This window comes from Puma concolor, chromosome B4 (genome assembly GCF_028749965.1).
Source record: "Puma concolor isolate L17-30 chromosome B4, mPumCon1.1.hap2, whole genome shotgun sequence".
NCBI lineage: Eukaryota > Metazoa > Chordata > Mammalia > Carnivora > Felidae > Puma > Puma concolor.
Window position 1 is genome coordinate 98,638,897 of NC_141673.1, and position 19,648 is coordinate 98,658,544.

A 19,648-nucleotide genomic window follows, 5' to 3' on the forward strand; every position below is an offset into this window, starting at 1 on the left:
TAATCAAAAATCTCCTCAAAAACAAGAGTCCAGGGTCAGATGGCTTTCCAGGGAAATTCTAACAAACATTTAAGGAAGAGTAACACCGATACCCTTGAAGCTGTGCCAAAAAATAGAAATGGAAGGAAAACTTCCAAACTCTTCCTATGAAGCCAACATTACCTTGATTCCAAAACCAGACAGAGACCACACTAAAAAGGAGAACTATAGACCAATTTCCCTGGTGAACATGGATGCAAAAATCCTCAATAAGATATTAGCCAACCGGATCCAACAATACATTAAAAAAAAATTATCCACCACTACCAAGTGGGATTTATACCTGGGAGGCAGGACTGGTTCAATATGCACAAAACAATCAATGTGATTCAGCACACCAATAAAAGAAAGGACAAAAACCACATGATCCTCTCAATAGATGCAGAGAAAGCATTTGACAAAATAATTTCTTGATAAAAACCCTCAAGAAAGTAGGGATACGAGGATCAAACCACAAGATCATAAAAGCCATATATGAAAGACCCAACGCTAATATTATCCTCAAGGGGAAAAAACTGAGAGCTTTCCCTTAAGGTCAGAAACAAGACAGGGATGTCCACTCTCACCACTGTTATTCAACATAGTACTGGAAGGCATAGCCTCTGCAATCAGACAACACAAAGAAATAAAAGGCATCCAAATTGGCCAGGAGGAGGTCAGACTTTCACTCTTCGCAGATGACATGATACTCTATACGGAAAACCCAAAAGATTCCACCAAAAAACTTCTAGAACTGATTCATGAATTCAGCAAAGTTGCAGGATATAAAATCAATGCACACAAATCGGTTGCATTCCTATACACCAACAATGAAGCAACAGAAAGAGAAATCAAGGAATCTATCCCATTTCCAATTGGAACAAAAATGATAAAATACCTAGGAATAAATTTAACCAAAGAGGTGAAAAATCTCTACACTGGTAACTATAGAAAGCTTATAAAAGAAATGGAAGAAGACACAAAAAAATGGAAAAATATTCCATGCACCTGGATAGGAAGAACAAATATTGTTAAAATGTCAATACTACCCAAAGTTATCTATATATTCAATGCAATTTCTATCAAAATAACACCGGAATTCTTCACAGAGCTGGAACAAATAATCCTAAAATTTGTATGGAACCAGAAAAGACCTCGAATAGCCAAAGCAATCTTGAAAAGAAAACCAAAGCGGGAGGCATCACAATCCCAGACTTCAAGCTATACTACAAAGCTGTAATCATCAAGACAGTATGGTACTGGCACAAGAACAGACACTCAGATCAATGGAACAGAATAGAGAACCCAGAAAGGGGCCCACAAACATATGGCCAACTAATCTTTGACAAAGCAGGAAAGAATATCCAAGAGAAAAAAGACAGTGTCTTCAGCAAGTGTTGTTGGGAAAACTGGACAGCGACATGCAGAAGGATGAACCTAGACCACTTTATTACACCCTACACAAAAAGAAACTCAAAATGGATGAAAGACCTAAATGTAAGACAAGAAGCCATCAAAATCCTTGAGGAGAAAGCAGACAAAAACCTCTTTGATCTTGGCTGCTGCAACTTCTTACTCAGCACATCTCCAGAGGCAGGGAAACAAAAGCAAAATGAACTATTGGGACCTCATCAAAATACAAACTTCTGCACAGCAAAAGAAGTAATCAGCAAAACTAAAAGGCAACCCACGGAATGGGAGAAGATATTTGCAAATAACATATCAGATAAAGGGTTAGTATCCAAAATCTACAAAGAACTTCTCAAACTCAACGCCCATAAAATAAATAATCCAGTGAAGAAATGGGCAAAAGACATGAATAGATACCTCTCCAAAGAAGACATCCAGATGGGCAACCAACCAATGAAAAAATGCTACACATCACTCATCATCAGGGAAATACAAATTGAAACCACAATGAGATACCACCTCACCCCTGTCAGAATGGCTAATATTAACAATTCAGGCAACAACAGATATTGGCGAAGATGTGGAGAAAGAGGATCTCTTTTGCACTGTTGGTGGCAATGCAAGCTGGTGCAGCCACTCTGGAAAACAGTATGGAGGGTCCTCAAAAAATTAAAAATAGAACTACCCTATGACCCAGCAATTGCACCACTAGGTATTTATTCAAGGGATACAGGTATGCTATTTCGAAGGGACACATGCACCCCAATGTTTATAGCAGCACTATCAACAATAGCCAAAGTCTGGAAAGAGCCCACATGTCCATCAATGGATGAATGGATAAGGAAGTTGTGTTCGTTGGAACCAGAGGGTATTATGCTAAGCAAAATTAGTCAGAGAAAGACAAATATCATATGACTTCGTTCATCTGAGGACTTTAAGACATAGAACAGATGAACACAAGGGAAAGGAAACAAAAGTAATATAAAAACAGGGAGGGGGACAAAACAGAAGAGACTCATAAATATGGAGAACAAACTGAGGGTTACTGGAGGGGTTGTGTGAGGGGGGATGCTCTATGTGGGTAAGGGGCATTAAAGAATCTACTCCTGAAATCATTGTTGTGCTATATGCTAATTAATTTGGATGTAAATTAAAAAAATAAAAATTAAAAAATATATACATATTTTGCTCTTTTGTTTTCAGTGTTGTTCAGGTTTCAGATACGTTTAGTGGGTCATGTAGTATTTTGCAACATATAAAATCTTTCTTTTAAAATTTAACGATGTCACAGAATTCCAAATTTATTTAAAATAAAAGATCATTTGATAGCACATGACCTTTCAGAAAAGAAATCTAAGTCCCCAAATAGAAATATTTTACTTCAGGGAATTTCTATTTGTGCTAAAACTAGTATTCTCCAATCAGAACACTCAATTTTTAACCAATAGTGGTTTTAAATTGTCCAAAAAATCATGCAGCATTCTTTTCCTAATACTGCGTTTTAATTTTAGCCCAGTTAATAGTGTTGAAATGTTTCTGCGGAATCATAAGGACAGTATTACTCATGAATTCCTTTATTCCTCTCTCACTTATTTCTTTACATTTTTCCAACAAATACTATTGTGTCAAACATAGAATAGCATAGTAAAAACCACTTATTCTATCATGAAACACTTATTTGTATCTCTACGGAAGTTAGTACCAGACTTTCTATTGTTCAACTGCAAATGAGGAGTCTCCCTCACCCTGCACCCCACCCGGTGTCACTGTACTAGCAATGTTGTCAGCACATGACACACACTCTTGATCAAGACCTTCAGGGCAGTTTCATCCACATTGTAGCTGACACTACTCAGCTGCAGACATGAACAACCAAGGCGTGACTTATGCGGAACTCCATCATGTTAAGGGCTCAAAAAGACAGCAAGTGCAACCTAAGGGCACGAAAAGTTCCATTTCAGTAACTGAGGAAGAGATAGCCTATGCAGAATTAAATCTTCAAAATGCCTCTCGGGCCCTTCAAGGGAATGGCAAGAAGTCTCCCTGCAAAGGTAAAACATTTAATACACACACAGTATACCTGTTCTAGAATGTGCAGTTGGGGTACAGGGGTGTAGGGAGTGAGTAGGGAATGATCTCGCATATTTTTCATTTGTGAGAATCCGAACTTGAATTTGGAATACGGTACTGTAATTGAAATCTGAGAACTAACTTTGTTCAGGCATTGTTGTAATTTGTAGTCTTTACCAACATGTCATGGAGTAGTATATTTACTGTAAATGCAAGGGTATATTCTGAGAGAAGATTACAATAGCAGATACAGGTTTGGAGTCCACGTTTTTATGTGGGATTCCATGTGCATCCTTGGTTCTGTTTGTAAATTTTCTAAATGATTATTTCTGTACATCCTTTCTCAGTGTTTTCATTTCTCTTTCTACTATTTATCATCATGTCCAGAGAAGCTCATTGCTGGGATCCTGGGAATCATCTGTCTTGTCTTGATGTCCACTGTGGTAATACTAGCTGTTAATCCCGGTCAGTAAGTGTTTAAATGACGAAAGGGAATATTTCACTTTAGTGGTCCTCAGTGGCTCGAAATATTTCATAACATTATGGAATTTTATTCTCTTAATGCATATAAGCTCTAACTTGGAATGATTATTCTGAAACTGTCAAAGGTAGAAATAACAACAATTGTCGATAGTATTACATATTTATTCTCATAACTCGGATTTCATAACCCAAAGACAAGGTATAGGAAAGAGACCTTATGGAGAAACACAAATTAATTCTTGAGATTGGTTACCAAATACTGTAAGAGGTGGTGCGGTTTGATTCTTTTAGGCTTTTGAAATGTCTTCCCCCGTTATTCACTTTTTACTGGTAAAAGTAATTTTATTACAGTTTTCGAATTCTAAACCATACACCAAATTTCAAACTAAGAGACTCAGTCATTATGATTTGTTTAGTTTAACATGAAGTTTTTATGAGGATTACTTTAATTGTTCTAGGTACTGACACACCGGAGCAGAATAATTCTTCCCTGGAAACAAGGATCCAGAAAGGTACAACATCATTTTCAAAATTCTGTTATTAGTATAGTTTCTATTTTGTCTCCATCTGAGGCTAGGCAAAGAAGTTAATCGAGTCTATTTGGGTGAAAATCAATTAGAAGTTCACATATAAACTTTCTGAAATAATGATTGTCAGAGAATATTACTTCTTCTGTAACAATGTGAAGAAATGCTCATTTAAAATCACCATACCCATTGTTACCAATCACCTCAAACTTCCTCTTGCTATAACATGATAAGAGTCAAATCATTTTACTCTCCATAAAACTGATTTTGTTCAGTGACTCTCAGGACATGTAGAGATGGATATTTTTGTGTGTTTGCTTTATATGGGCACATAAATTAGGATGAGAACCTGACCATTCTCTGTGAGTGTGTGTGAGCCTATTTTATTTATACCATCCTGGGAGGATGCGTAGATATGTTATGTATACATATGTACATACCCATGCAAAAATTGGAATTTTGTAATATTCAAAATTTCTGATAATATCTCATAATCTTCTTCTAGCACATCACTGTGGTCGTCGTCCAGAAGAGTGGGTTACGTATTGCAACAATTGCTATTACATCAGCACTGAAAAAAAACCGTGGAATGAGAGTTTGATGTCCTGTGCTTCTAAAAACTCTAACCTGCTCTCCGTAGATAATGAAGAGGATGTGGTAAGATTTCAAATGCTTCCAGAGTTTATTAAAAGCTTATCAGTTAATATTATATTTGTAGAGCTCATCCATATTTTTGTAAATATTTGTAGTTTATTTGTTTTGAAGTCTGTTTATAGTTTGGGTATGATATTTTATGTATATTTTTATATCGTTACTGCACATTTAATAATTTCCAGTTCTTGCTTTTCATAGAAAACCATGTTTCTATAAATGCCCTTTAGCATGAAATAAACTTTACTATTTAATTTTGACGCATCAAGGAAAGTAAGTACATGATTGCACAAATTGAACACAAACTAGTTAGAACCACGCAATTACAAGTCAGATCATGATGTAGAAGTTTAGGGCCTTTATTAGCCCTACCCATTTACATTATGAAGTATCTTTGCTTAATTTTGGACTTTTTCTCAATGGAATCATGCAGTATGCATTTTTATGTGTGTCTCCCTTCGCTCTCATATGACATTTGTAAGGCACTTATATTATTGCATTTGCCTATAGTTTGTGAATTTTCACTGCTGTCTTCTATGAATATGACATTTTATTTTTTATTTTTTTTTAAACGTTTATTTATTTTTGAGACAGAGAGAGACAGAGCGTGAACGGGGGAGGGGCAGAGAGAGAGGGAGACACAGAATCGGAAGCAGGCTCCAGACTCTGAGCCATCAGCCCAGAGCCCGACGCGGGGCTCGAACCCACAGACCGTGAGATCGTGACCTGAGCTGAAGTCGGATGCTTAACCGACTGAGCCACCCAGGCGCCCCCAGCTGGTGGTTTTGATTTGCATTTCCCTGATGATTAGTGACCTTACGCACCTTACCTGTATCTGCTTGCCATTTGTATGTCTTTCAAAAAATATCTACTCAAGTCTTTTGCCCATTTTTTGAATTGGATTGTGTTCTTTGCTTTTATTACATTGTAAGAGTTCTTTATATAAATGGATATTATTCCCTTATCTGATATTTGTTTGCAGATATTTTCTTCTGCTCTCTACATTGTTCTTTCACTTGCTTGGTTCTTTCCTTGCTGAAAAGATGCTCTTTGGCTTAATGCAGTACCACTTTTCTTATTTTAGTTTTTGTTGCCTGTGGTTTCGGTATCCAAGAAACCATCGTCTACACCAATGTCAAGGGTATTGTTCCTTTTGCCTCTACCAGTGATTCTATATGTTTATGTGTTTCAATGTTTCTAATTTTCCTCTCTCTGTTTCAGCTTCAAGAATTCCCTTTAGCATTTCAGTTAGGCAGGTCAAATACTTAAAACTGGTTCTGACACATAGTGGTCTAGAGACCACCACGAGAGTCATGGTGCTGCTGTCCTCTGCCATCCGGGGCAAGCTGAACCATTGACACACCATCCTGTGACAGGCTGGGAAAGCTTTTATCTCTTCTTCGTTTTCGAATGACAGCTTTGCTGAGTCAGGCATTCTTGGTTGGCTGTTTTTTTCCCCCTTTGACCGCCTTAAAAATATCATCCCACTCCCTCCTGCCTTATGTTTGGGAAGAAGATCTTGTCGAGATGATCTTTCTGGTATCAGGTACTGCATGCTGGCCTCAGAGCCCTCAGAGCAGTACTGGAACTGTCATCCAAGGTCAGGCACAGATAGAACTACCATCGCCACAAGGTCTCAGTGCACAGGTTCACTTACTGTGGCTGTGGCACTGGGGTCTAAGGTGGAGACACTTGCAGATATGCCACAGAAACTGTACCTGGGTCTCAGGGGCTCATCGCTCTGACTCTGGTTGACAGAAGCTATGTAGCAGTGACCACGGAACTTAGGATGACAAGCCCTAGCAAGGATGGGTCAGAGGCTGGAGTTGCCATGGGTGATGTCATGTTTTCAAACAATAGCAACCTCGTGTTAGCAATGGCAGTCCAGAATCTAGGCATCGAGTGGGGATGGGGTTCAGAGCAGCAGGAGGACCCTTTACATGAAGATACAGAGTCATGACATGGAACACTATGGGTAGAATTCAGGACAGCAGCAACTTGCACCTAGAGTGGCAGCTAAAGCATTCTTAGGAGCTGTGGGCAGTGTTCAGGGCAGCAGAGTCTGCCCTGGTAATGTTGAGACAGATCCCCAACCTGGGACCAGGAGAGGGCAAAAATCAGACCAGCTCTAGTCTTGTATAAGGGAGGCGCTGTGGCACCCAGTCCCTAAAAGCAGCAATTGGCATCCCCGAAGGCAAGTCTGACCATAGCAACAGCCCCAGGCTCTGGGAAGAGATACAGAGAGAGCACTCTGGGCTGCTCCAACTAGTGGGATCAGGATCAGTATCGGTGGGACACCTCTGTTGCAAAAGCTGCAGATGTCCACATTGTTGAAGATTATTGGGTTCTCCTGCTCCTCTTCTCTCCATGAGGTGACTCCCCCTAAGGGGATTCCTCCAGGTGCCAAGTGGCTCTCAGCTGCAGGGTTGGGGGATGCAGGTAAAATGCTTCCTTTACGTTCTATGGGACCATCTTGGATTTTTGAATTACACCTGGTGTGTGCTGCTTCTCTGTGGTCTAGATTGTTCCCTGAGCAGTTCTCAGTTTGGAGTTGTATAATTATTGTTCTTATTGCTTTTATTGGGATTTGCTCATCTTCTATCTTGCTGATAGCACTCTTTACGCATATATCATTAGCTGATCGCCATCTACTTCAAATTAATTCTAATTTCCATTAAAATATGTTATATTAACACGAATATAGCTCCTTTTCCCCCTCCTAAGTATTACAGGTATTCCTCAGCTGTTCAAAAATTTGCATTATGCCTGCGGCACCTGCGTGGCTCAGTTGGTTAAGCGTCCAACTCTTGATTTTGGCTCAGGTTGTGATCACATGGTCCATGAGATATGAAGCCTTGAGTCCAGCTCTGCCCTGACAGTGGGTAGCCTGCTTGGGATTCTCTCTCTCCCTCTCTCTGTGCCCCCTCCCCCCATGCTCTTAATAAAATAACAAACACACTTTTAGGAAAATTTGCCTTACGTCAGTTTGCTTTTGTGAAAGACCTACGTTAGTACCAGTTTTTGCTGAACAACAGAATCTGAAGGGGATTAACGTATTTAGGAGAAAAGGTGAAAAGCAAAAATTGTGCTCGCTGCTAGTTTTACTGTTAGAGGCAGCTCACACCCTCCAAGCAGCAAGATTGGCCCTGTCAATTTCATTCCTCAGAAACTATACTCAGCATCTGAGTTCAGTACCAAGCATAGCTTTCAATTGTGTTTTTGAGCATCTGTGTTCAATTTATTTTTCATATCCATTCGCAAGGTGTGTCTTATATCAGAAAAACGTAAGGGAGGTTATTTGGGGGTTATTTATTTTGATGGGGAATGTTTTGGGGATCAGGGAATATTCAACAATTTTTCCATGTGAATTAATGTTATTTACTTCTTTAGTGTCCACCATTTCGGCTTAGGAACATTTTCATAGGGACGCTTAACTTTCAGGGAGAGCCGGAAACCTGTTCTTACAAGGTTGTACTGAAGCCAGCTACCTTCAGATTCCAAACACTGATTTCCCACTGGGGACTTGAAATGACGCACTCTTGGTGACTTTGCGCCACAGAAATTAACAAATGCTAAAAAAATAACGTACGTGGTATAGATCCCACCGTACAGTGTTATAATGATTGCTTTAAATAATCTCATCTTGTGAAGCAATTCAGAGAGGAAAACATACACACAGATTTTAAAATATACAAATATATTTACCATTTCTGCCGATCATATTCCGTCTTGTAGATATGCGTTACCAACTGGCATCATTTCCTTGTAGCTTAAAGAACGTTTTTAGAGGGCAGGTATACTAAGAGGAAATTGTCTTAGATTTTGTGTTCGTTGTGGGGTCTTTATGCAACTTCTTTTTTGAAAATTTGTTTTGCGAATTTATAATTCTTGTTTGACAAGTGTTTTTATTTTGTTTTGTTTTGGGTTTGTGTGTGTGTGTGTGTAGGGAGTTGGTTTGTTTCTTGCTTTTTTTTTTCAGGACTTTCAGCTCTGAATTTGACCTTCCCTGTCTTTTATTCTTTATTGTTTCTGGTAAGAACTCATCTATTAATCATATCGTTATTTTACTAAATGTAATGAGTAGTTTTTTTTTTTTTCTTGCTTCTGTCAAGATCACCTCCTGTCTTTTGTTTGCCTTTTTATTTTATTTTTTTTTTAAGTTGTGGCAAAAAAAAATGCACATAACGTAAAACTGACCACATTATCCATGTTAACAAAAATAGACTGTTTTTTTGGAGCAGTTTTAGGCTCACAGCAAAACTCAGACAAAGTACAGAGATTTTCTGTATTCCTCTACTATCTATGTGTCTGTGCACCAGTAATGCAGAGACTTTCTCACTTTCAGCATCCCTCAGTGGGGTGGTTCGTTTGCTTCAATTGATACACCTATCTTGACACATCTTTGTCACCCAAAGACCATAGTTTACTTTAAGGTGTACTCCTGATGTTGTGCATTTTATGAGTTTGGAGAAATATATAATGATGTGTATCAACCATTATGGAGTTATACAGAATAGTTTCACTGCCTTCAAAGTCCTCTGTGCTCTACCTATCCAAACTTCCTTCCCCCAAACCCTGTCAACCACTGATCTATTTATGGTCCCTGTAGTTTTGTTTCTTCCGTATTTTCACACAGTGGGAATCACACGCTATTTCACATCTTACATTGCATTTAACTAGATCATGCATCTTAAGCAACTCTAAGCACCCATGCTAGGAGCGCTAACTATATCTAGAACTTCTACCTTGTAAAACTGGGACTCTATACTCATTAAACAATAATTACCTTCTCCACTTTCCCTTCAACCGTTAGCAATCGCCATTCTACTCACTGTTTCTACTAATCTGACTACTTTAGACGCTTCATGTAATTGGAATCATACACTTTTTTTTTTCTTTTTTGCGTTTGTGTGACTGGCTTGTTTCACTTAGCATAATGTCCTGGAGTTTCATCCATATTATGGAATTGGTTAGATTTCCTTCTTTTTTAAGGCTGGATAAATACATTGTTATGTGTATTGCACATTGCACGTTATGTGTTATGTGTATTGCACATTGCACGTTTTCTTGATCCATCCATCCATCAGTAGACATTTGGACTGCTTCTACTACTTGGCTTTTGTGAATAATGCTTCAGTGAGGATGGATGTACACATCTCTTTGAGGTCTTGCTTTCAGTTCCTTTAGATATTTTGCAACATGTGGGATGATTGCAACATGATTCAGTTGGTAATTGTATTTTTAATTTCTTGGAGAGGCTCCATACTCTCCTTCATAACAGCTGACCAATTTATGTTCCCAACAACAGTATGCAAGGCTCCTCTTTTTCACCTTCTCACCAAAACTTTTTTGATTCTACCCAGCCTAATGAGAATGAGGTGCTATCTCATCGTGGTTTTGATTTGCATTTCTCAGATTATTAGTGCTATTGAGCATCTTTTCATATGCTTTTTGACCATTTGTATATTTTCTTTGGAGATAAATCTATTCAATTTCTTTGCTCATTTTTTAACTGTGTGGTTTGGTTTTTGTTGTTGTTACTGACTTGTAAGTTTCCTTATATATTTTGGAAATGAATCCCTTGTTTGATGTATGATTTGCAAGTGTTTTCGCCACTATTCATTCTGTTGATCACGCCCTCTGACGCATAGAAATGTTTTAGTTTGATGTAGCCTGTTTGTCTACAACGGACTTTTCCTTTGTAGTCTATGGTTTGGGTGGCATACCCGAGAAATCATTGCCAAACACAATGTTGTTTACTTTCCCCCCAGGTTTTCTTCATGCATTTACATAGTTTTACATTTATGTTTAGGTCCTTAGTCCTTTTTGAGTTAACTTTAGTATATGGTGGAAATGTAAGCAGCCAACTTCATTCTTTTACATGTGGATAGCCAGGTTCCCACACCATTTGTGACAGATACTGTTCTTTCCCTTCTGAATGGTCTTGGCACCCTTAAAAAAATGATGAGCTGAATATACATGGGTTTGTGTCTGAATATATCTTTAAATTATTGTTTCCATGGGAGATTCAGGGCCCGGGGCTTCCTATTCCTTCCTCTTGCTGATGGTATCCCACTTCAGTCTGAAATTGTGTGCAGGGCAGATATGGATTCTGTGGTACATGATGTGGTCCGAGGCTGATTGAGGTGGAAAATATGTCACCCGTTCCCTGATTTTCACACTGACTTAAAACACATCTTAATCCACCCTGTTACCTGAAGATTATTTCTTGGTCTAGGTTTGCAAGTGTCCCTCGGTCATTTCATTATGTCATGAGATGTGGATTTGTATGTGTTCATGCTATTAGCAGTTTGCTAAGCCTCTGGTGTTCACAAATATTTATTAAACTATATCTAATAAGTTGTTCATTCATTGTGATTTACGGATGTTGTTCTTTTTTTTTTTTTCTGCCTCTGTTGTTCTTATCAGATTCTACTTAGACCTAAGCTGGTTTTCCTGATCCTGTTTTGAAGGTTTTGAACCCTGTTAAATTTTCTCTTTTTTTTCTCTCTCATCCTATGGGATGAATAAATTCTGTCACTGTAACCACCATCTCATCAGTTTTGTCTACGGCATCTCCAATTTTCTGCAGAGAAAATTTAGTGAATTTTTCACTTCAGGTATGAATTTATACACTCAAAACGTCTCTGTGGTTTATTCATATAGTTTTATTTCACTGTTGGTATCACTGACTTGTTCTGTTGCTGCCATCACATTGTTCATTTAATTATTTGAAGTAACTTTTCATTATAATTTACATATATTTATGAATATTATTTGAAAATACTTTCTTGTGATAAATGTAACGTCTTATCCCATTAGAGGTTTCTAATGGCCTATGAATTCTCTTACTATGGAAGACATTTTCCAACTTCTTTTTATGTGTTCTGATTTTTCAAGTAGACATTCTTTGAAATATACTTTAGCAAACATACATTCTATTTTTTTTAGATTTATTATTTTTATAATTTGCATAAACATTACTGCAGAATCTTCTCTTCTAAAGTCTGCCTGCTGATATTTTTGTTCAGGTTTTCCAGATTCTTTTTGTTGATTTTTATTTTTCAGCCTATCTTCCTAGGGATTGCCCTTATAATTTTGTAGCTTAGATGTCAAATACCAATTTTTTTATTTTTTTAATTTTTTTTCAATATATGAAGTTTATTGTCAAATTGGTTTCCATACAACACCCAGTGCTCATCCCAAAAGGTGCCCTCCTCCTCAATACCCATCACCCACCCTCCCCTCCTTCCCACCCGCATCAACCCTCAGTTTGTTCTCAGTTTTTAAGAGTCTCTTATGCTTTGGCTCTCTCCCACTCTAACCTCTTTTTTTTTCCCCCTTCCCCTCCCCATGGGTTCCTGTTAAGTTTCTCAGGATCCACATAAGAGTGAAAACATATGGTATCTCTCTTTCTCTGTATGGCTTATTTCACTTAGCATAACACTGTCCAGTTCCATCCATGTTGCTACAAAGGACCATATTTCATTCTTTCTCATTGCCATGTAGAACTCCATTGTGTATATAAACCACAATTTCTTTATCCATTCATCAGTTGATGGACATTTAGGCTCTTTCCATAATTTGGCTATTGTTGAGAGTGCTGCTATAAACGTTGGGGTACAAGTGCCCCTATGCATCAATACTCCTGTATCCCTTGGGTAGATTCCTAGCAGTGCTACTGCTGGGTCATAGGGTAGCTCTAGTTTTAATTTTTTAAGGAACCTCCACACTGTTCTCCAGAGTGGCTGCACCAGTTTGCATTCCCACCAACAGTGCAAGAGGGTTCCCATTTCTCCACATCCTCTCCAGCATCTATAGTCTCCTGATTTGTTCATTTTGGCCACTCTGACTGGCGTGAGGTGATATCTGAGTGTAAATACCAATTTTTTTTAAAGACTGCATTCCCCAATGTTTATAGCAGCTCTACAACAATAGCCAAATTATGGAAAGAGGCTGAATGTCCATCAACTGATGAGTGGATAAAGAAGATGTGGTTTATATATACAATGGAACACTAGTCGGCAATGAAAAAGAGTGAAATCCTGCCATTTGTAACAATGTCAATGGAACTGGAGGGTATTATGCTAAGTGAAATAAGTCAGGCAGAGAAAGACAGATATCATATGTTTTTCACTTATCTGTGGAATTTGAGAAACTTAACAGAAGACCATGGGGGATGAGAAAGGGAAAAAAATTGTTACAAACAGAGAGAGAGACAAACCATAAGACAGTCTTAAATACAGAGAACAAACTGAAGGTTGATGGACGGGGGTGGGGTAGCAGGCAAAATGGGTGATGGACATCGAGGAGGGCACTTGCTGGGATGAGCACCGGGTATTGTATGTAAGTGATGAATAATGGGAATCTACTCCCCAAACTAAGAACACACTGTATACACTGTATGTTAGCCAACCTGACAATAAATTATATTTAAAAAATAATAAATAATAATAATAAACAAACAAAAGACTGCATTCAAATACTGCAAATCAGGAGGATTCCCCCCTCTGCCATGTGATGTGTGTGCATGTGTGTGTGTGTTTGTGCACATGTGTAAATGTGGGAGGGGACAGCTCATAACTTTACTATGAGTTCTCAAGTCTCTTTCTGTTCTTACTTTCTCCTGAGTTCGTCTTGGCCTCCTCTCCATGTGTGCATATTCTTTTCCATCAGCCAAGAGTGTGTGGAGAGCTGATGTCAACTCTTCTGTTGTATTTTTACAGAACTACCTTCCCATTATATTTATGGGGGGGTCACAGAGCTTGACACAAAGACCAAAACCTCTGACTAGTAAGAGTATGGGTTTTCTTCAACATTACCTAGTGAAATCAGCACTTGGAGCTGAAAATCAATAGGCTAGTTTGCCCCCAACCCCACCGCTAATCAAGTCTGCCCCTGTGGCACCAATACCATTGTTTTTTTTGCAGCTTCTCGAACTGTAAAAACTGTGATTCTTCTTGATCGCTGAGCTAGGGTCAACAGGTGGGGAGGCATGGGAGCATCCCAGGCAAGAAAATGACAAATGTGCTGCTTCCTACTTGAATCTCTAGGATTTTTTCCAATGTGAATATGTCACAAATTATCATTAACCTTTCGTCAATAATCAGAACCCCAAAATTATGACCTTCGTCAGCATGTCCTCCTCACTTAATCCTGCTAAGAGACTTTTATAATGTGTCCAGTGCGTAACATTATATTATAATTTGAAAGATTTTATAAAGTAGGAAAGAATTAACTTTATTTGGTACTACAAAATCCAAATGAATACAAGAGCTTTTCTAATAAAATTTATTTTCTCATAGTATTTGTTGAATTTATTCATTCCTACTTCATGGATTAGAGGTTGCCACAGAAGCAATAAAAATTCATCTGTGTGGTCAAGAGGCTCAACTGTCTCTTCCAAAGTGTAAGTTTCCTAAGAACTTTTTTTTTTATGCCTTCGAGGAATTAATCTTAGAAAGAAAACCAGCAATATGTGGACAATTTTATAGACACAATTGTTGAAGTGTTTCCATAGAAAAATGATAGGGGAAATATTTGCATTTCGATGCATAACTATTAATCAAAATAGTTTATCCATCAAAAGATTATTGTATATATTGCTAAGATTAATGCAATATAATTCTCTGTATTTCAGGTTGCCAGTATCTTCAGAGAGTGACCAGAATTGTCCATATTTCAATTTTAAATTAAAGAAGAGCTATTTTGAATCCTGCTTAATCACAAGACCATATGTTTGTAAGCACTAGGCATTTTAGTTACCTCATTTTGGTATAACGCTATCTCACCATCTATATAGAGCATATCTCACATTTCCTCATACGCCATCCAATTATTTTCTCAGAATACTTTTAAGATATTCTTTGTTTGACCAATATGAGGTTCACAACAAAACTCAGAGGAAGGTACAGAGGTTTCCTACATTGTCTCTGCCTGTACACATGCATGGCCTCTCCCATTATCAAGGTCACTCACTAGAACGGTCCATTTGTTACCAAGGATGAATCCACAGTGATGCATCATAATCACTCAAGTCCAAAGTGTACTTGAAGATTCACCCTTGGTGTTCTTCAATCTTTAGTTACATTAATGTAAAAAATACGTTCTCAAGGTACATAATATATATTCCTTAAGCTTTTGCTTTTTATTAAAATAAATTATAAATTCCAAATCATAATATCAAGCACTGTTACTGTAAAGCTCTCAATAAAGTAAACAATTCTAATATATTTCCAAATTAATTGATTTGTCCTAGCCCTTAAAGGGGCTGCAAAGGAGGGTTGAACAATGCAGAGTGGCAAGGTTATCAGTCAGAATTCAATCAAGAGACAGAAACCAAAGGAAGTTTGATGTATACAAGTATTCTCTATTTGTAAGGGAAAGCCTACTAAGAGAAAAGACTACTAAGATGAAAAAAATTTATAAGAATAACTTAGAGTGAGGGGTGCCTGGCTCAATTGGTTGAGCCTCCAACCAATTGGCTCAATTGGTTGAGCCTCCAACTTCAGCTCAGGTCATGATCTCACAGTTCGTGGGTTCGAGCCCCATGTCGGGTTCTGTGCTGGTCGCTCAGAGCCTGGAGCCTGCTTCAGATTCTGTGTCCGGCTCTCTCTCTCTCTCTCTCTATCCCTCCCTGCTGGCTCTCTGTCTGTGTCTCACTCAAAAATAAATAAACAGTAAAAAGAATTTTAAATAAAAGAATATGTCAGAGTTAAAGGAGAGTACCCAAAGGAGCGATCACTGGGAAGCCAGGCTTACTCTCTGAAGACAGGATTTAGATGTCACTAAAGACATTGTTGCTACACACAGCTTCATGGCAGACATGCTTCCTGGATTGGCGTGGGACAGAGCAGCTCCACAGTCCACTGGTGAGGATAGATCTCAGGCTGTGACCAGCAGGCAAGAAGAACCCACACCAGAGTGTTAGGAGGCACAGAGCTGAGGGCAGGAAACTGATGGACAGGCCACCAAAACTTCTTCCAGGCTGAATACACAGGACTTCCTGCAAGCATACGGCTGGCAACCAAGCCACGGTGGCCAAAGGAGGGAAAACACCATGAAACCAGGAAGAAGATGTCTTTCTGCTGCACCGACTCTCCATTGTCTTTTACCGACAAAAGTCAACATCGTGTGAGATGACGAGGGCGAGAAGTTTACAGGATGTAACTCCATTATCTGAGAACGGAACATGGAGGGTAGATTTGGAGCTGAGAGTACTAAATTGTTAATGGGCACTCAGGGTTATCATGCAACTACCACAGGGTTGCTGTCTAAGAGCCATTCAGATCTGCCCACTTCCTCAGAGAATGGAACCAAGCTGTACCTTCTGAATCTGTTTTAGTGCAGCGTTTTTAGTGATTAGTTTCATTTTTTGGTAAAGATTGGTATCTTCATCGGCTAATAACCGGTGTCCTTCGACATTCACACACGTTTTCACACACGTTTTCTTGTTTGGTGTTCTCCTCACCTGGATTGTACATAGTGTGGAACATATCCTGTTTTCTTAAATGTTCCAGATCCTAACTTTTGCTAACTCTTTACTACAATGCCTAGGAAATACTTTAATGGGAAAAATAGTGTTGAATAATAAAGAAAACAAGAATTAAAAGCAGAAAGAGTTTTCTGTGGTCAAGCAGCTGGTTATTGACAGAATTGGGGAGACCCTTGAGTAATTTGATAATCATTCAGAGATATTTCTACCCTAGTTTGCTCACAAGAGGGAAAGGGTTTACCTTTGATTATTGTTTGCCAAATAACTTACTGTTTCATATACATTCATCTCTCTGAATGTAGCCTTCCTTATATTCTCTGTATGTAGTCCCTATACTCATGTAGAAAAATTATATGAGTATTTAAAATCAATTTCATACAACATGTAAATGACAGCTGTAACTAATCGCTGAAGTCGTGTTACAAAAAACTCAAGATTGCATTGATGTTTACAAAGAATTTAAACTTATTTTTCATTCAACCATTTAGAGTTTGAGGGTGTTTCAGTTGATGTAAGCTGGGTAAACATGAACTTGGCTCCATACAGATTCAGCTCAGATCTTTTTTATATATTTTATTCTTAGAGGAGGGGATACCTGGTATATGACCTTTTATAACAGAGATTAGTAGCTCTCAGAGGAGTCAGCAGATATGTACTTCTTTTTTTTAATGTTTATTTATTTTTGAGAGAGAGAGAGAGAGAGAGAGCACAAGTGGGGGAGGAGTAGAGAGAGAGGGAGACACAGAATCCGAAGCAGGCTCCAGGCTCTGAGCTGTCAGCACAGAGCCCAACATGGGCTTGAACTCACAAATCGCCAGATCATGACCTGAGCCAAAGCTGGATGCTTAACTGAGTCACCCAGGCACCCCAGCAGATGTGTGCTTCTTAATTCTTGGGCCCTAAACTCGTAAGGTGTCCCTTTCTCACTCACATTATGTTGTGAAAAGAAGTCACATGACCGAAACTGTCACTAAGTTTCTGCAAAGTATATCTGCTTTCAAAACAGTCAGATGGAAGAAATGTAGGTCACTGAAATATAACCTAATCTACTATTATAGGTATAGGAATATTTTTGTCATATTTTATGAAATAGGTAAGCATGTTTGTAAAGAAAATATTGGAAAATAGTTAAAACACTTAGTACTTTAAGCAACTTCCTTTCTAGATTTTTGTTTCCTCTGTACCCAATATTCTCATAAGGTAGTTTTGTATAGTGGTAAACATCATCATATAGATGCTTTCACCAGGGTCCTTGATCAAGTAAAATGGGAAGTAAGCAGTAGAGCATAAAGTTTAAGAACGTTGGCAATGAAACCAAGTCATTTCAATGTGCTTTCAGAAGGCACACTCTTAGTCCTGTGACTCAGTTATATAACTACTCTGGCTCAGTTTCCTCTCCAGTAACATATGACAGACATGGTATTTTATTCAGAGAGTTACTTGAAGGGTATTTGAAAGCACCTGTTGGCACTCAAGCATTCACTAGACCTCAGTCATTTTTACTTAAGTCTTTAGTCTTTAGTCTTCAGTTCCATCATCTGATAGGAGGATGTTCCATCATCTGATAAGACTGTAATTGTAGCCACCTAATAGGGCTGATCTGAGGAATAAATAGTGTAATGCCTAAAGATTCTTTAAATAAAGTATAACCACACCGAGTTTTTGCTGTATGTCCTCTTTTCATATTTTGCTTCCCAAATATTCAGTAAACTCTGGTTCCAAGAGGACTCAAAGTCTCAAACTCTGCCTTCCTCTTTTCACCCATCCAAATGTCTGCCGTCAATATATTAGTTTAATACGGGACCAAAAATATTACCTCATTTGACCAACTCAATCATATACATCAAAGATATTTGCATGTTAAACAAAGTTTTTGAGAAAGTCAACATGCCACGTATGAACACTAAACAAGAGTCGTTTTTTTTACTGGGCAGGCAGTCCCATTTTGAAATCAAGTCACATTTACTGTTCCTTTTCTCGGTGATGAAGAACCCTTGTTTCCTTCCACAGTTGTTGTTTTGGATGTATTTTAAGGCCATCTTTTTCTGGAATTGAAGAAATTTGAAAGGAATTCTCAAGGTTGGACAAGATAGCCTAATTCGAATCGTAGATTTAAGAAGCCTACGGGATGCTAGGGGAAGAGGAGACTGATGTGCCCTCTTCTTTCCAATGTTGGAGTATCCCATCCACACATATGCATCTCTTACCATTAGGAATAGAGAAAGGTTAGAGAGAAGCTGCTTAATACATTCTGAGGTGGAATACCTCCCAATTTTCTCCCAGAGTATTTTTTACATGTCTAAATACGTGCATAAAAAGGTGCCTAAAGTCTTACAAGTACCCATAAGAATCCATGGAAACCATTTGGTAGCGTGAGCTCAGGTTAGGGGATCCACCAAAACCACTGGAGATATATATATAAATATGGAAGGATATTAAGAGGGTGTTAATCAAGAGTGAATTCAGAATAGAAAGAGTCCTGCAGAAGCCAGGGATATAAAAATCAAAACGGTAGTGTTCTCTGTGACTTTCTGAGAACGCACATTAGGCGTTGAACATAATGGACTTGTTATTCTGGATCCCAGAGTGAAACAGTATTCATTTCAGTACTGAAATCAGAGGAAGGTTGCGGGGGTGGGGGGGGGGGGTGGCTTTTAAATGTTACTGTTGTTGGGGCAGAGAGGAAAGCGTATTCTTTGCAGGCAGCCAGTTCCAGAGAAAATGCAAAAAGAACAGACTTGTGTCTGTTCAGTCTCGTGTGCCAAATTCACTAATCCGAAAATTTTGTTTTCTGGTAACTAATGGGTGCAAAGTTATGGATAAAATAAGACATTTAAAAAGTGTTGCTCTGCCCTGCATTTTCTGAGGCTCTTCCCTTAATTACAACCATTGTTTCCTTGTTGTTTCTCCTAAGGCAACATGTAAATATCTAGCTTTGCCCCTCTCCTGCCCAATTATTCCAAATTAGATAAGAGTAATAATGCAATCTTTAGGG

The 19,648-nt window shown here is 38.4% G+C and overlaps 1 protein-coding gene across 1 annotated transcript; it reads left to right on the top strand.

Annotated features, from left to right (window-relative positions):
* Positions 1-3,280: 3,280 nt before the first annotated feature.
* LOC112867876 (NKG2-A/NKG2-B type II integral membrane protein-like) lies at positions 3,281-16,966 on the top strand. Its single transcript, XM_086714093.1, is given in 6 exon segments — positions 3,281-3,479; positions 3,886-3,963; positions 4,440-4,493; positions 5,014-5,165; positions 8,964-8,983; positions 15,983-16,966. Coding segments are annotated over 6 exon segments (543 nt in total). The 5' UTR covers positions 3,281-3,292; the 3' UTR covers positions 16,035-16,966.
* Positions 16,967-19,648: the final 2,682 nt, after the last annotated feature.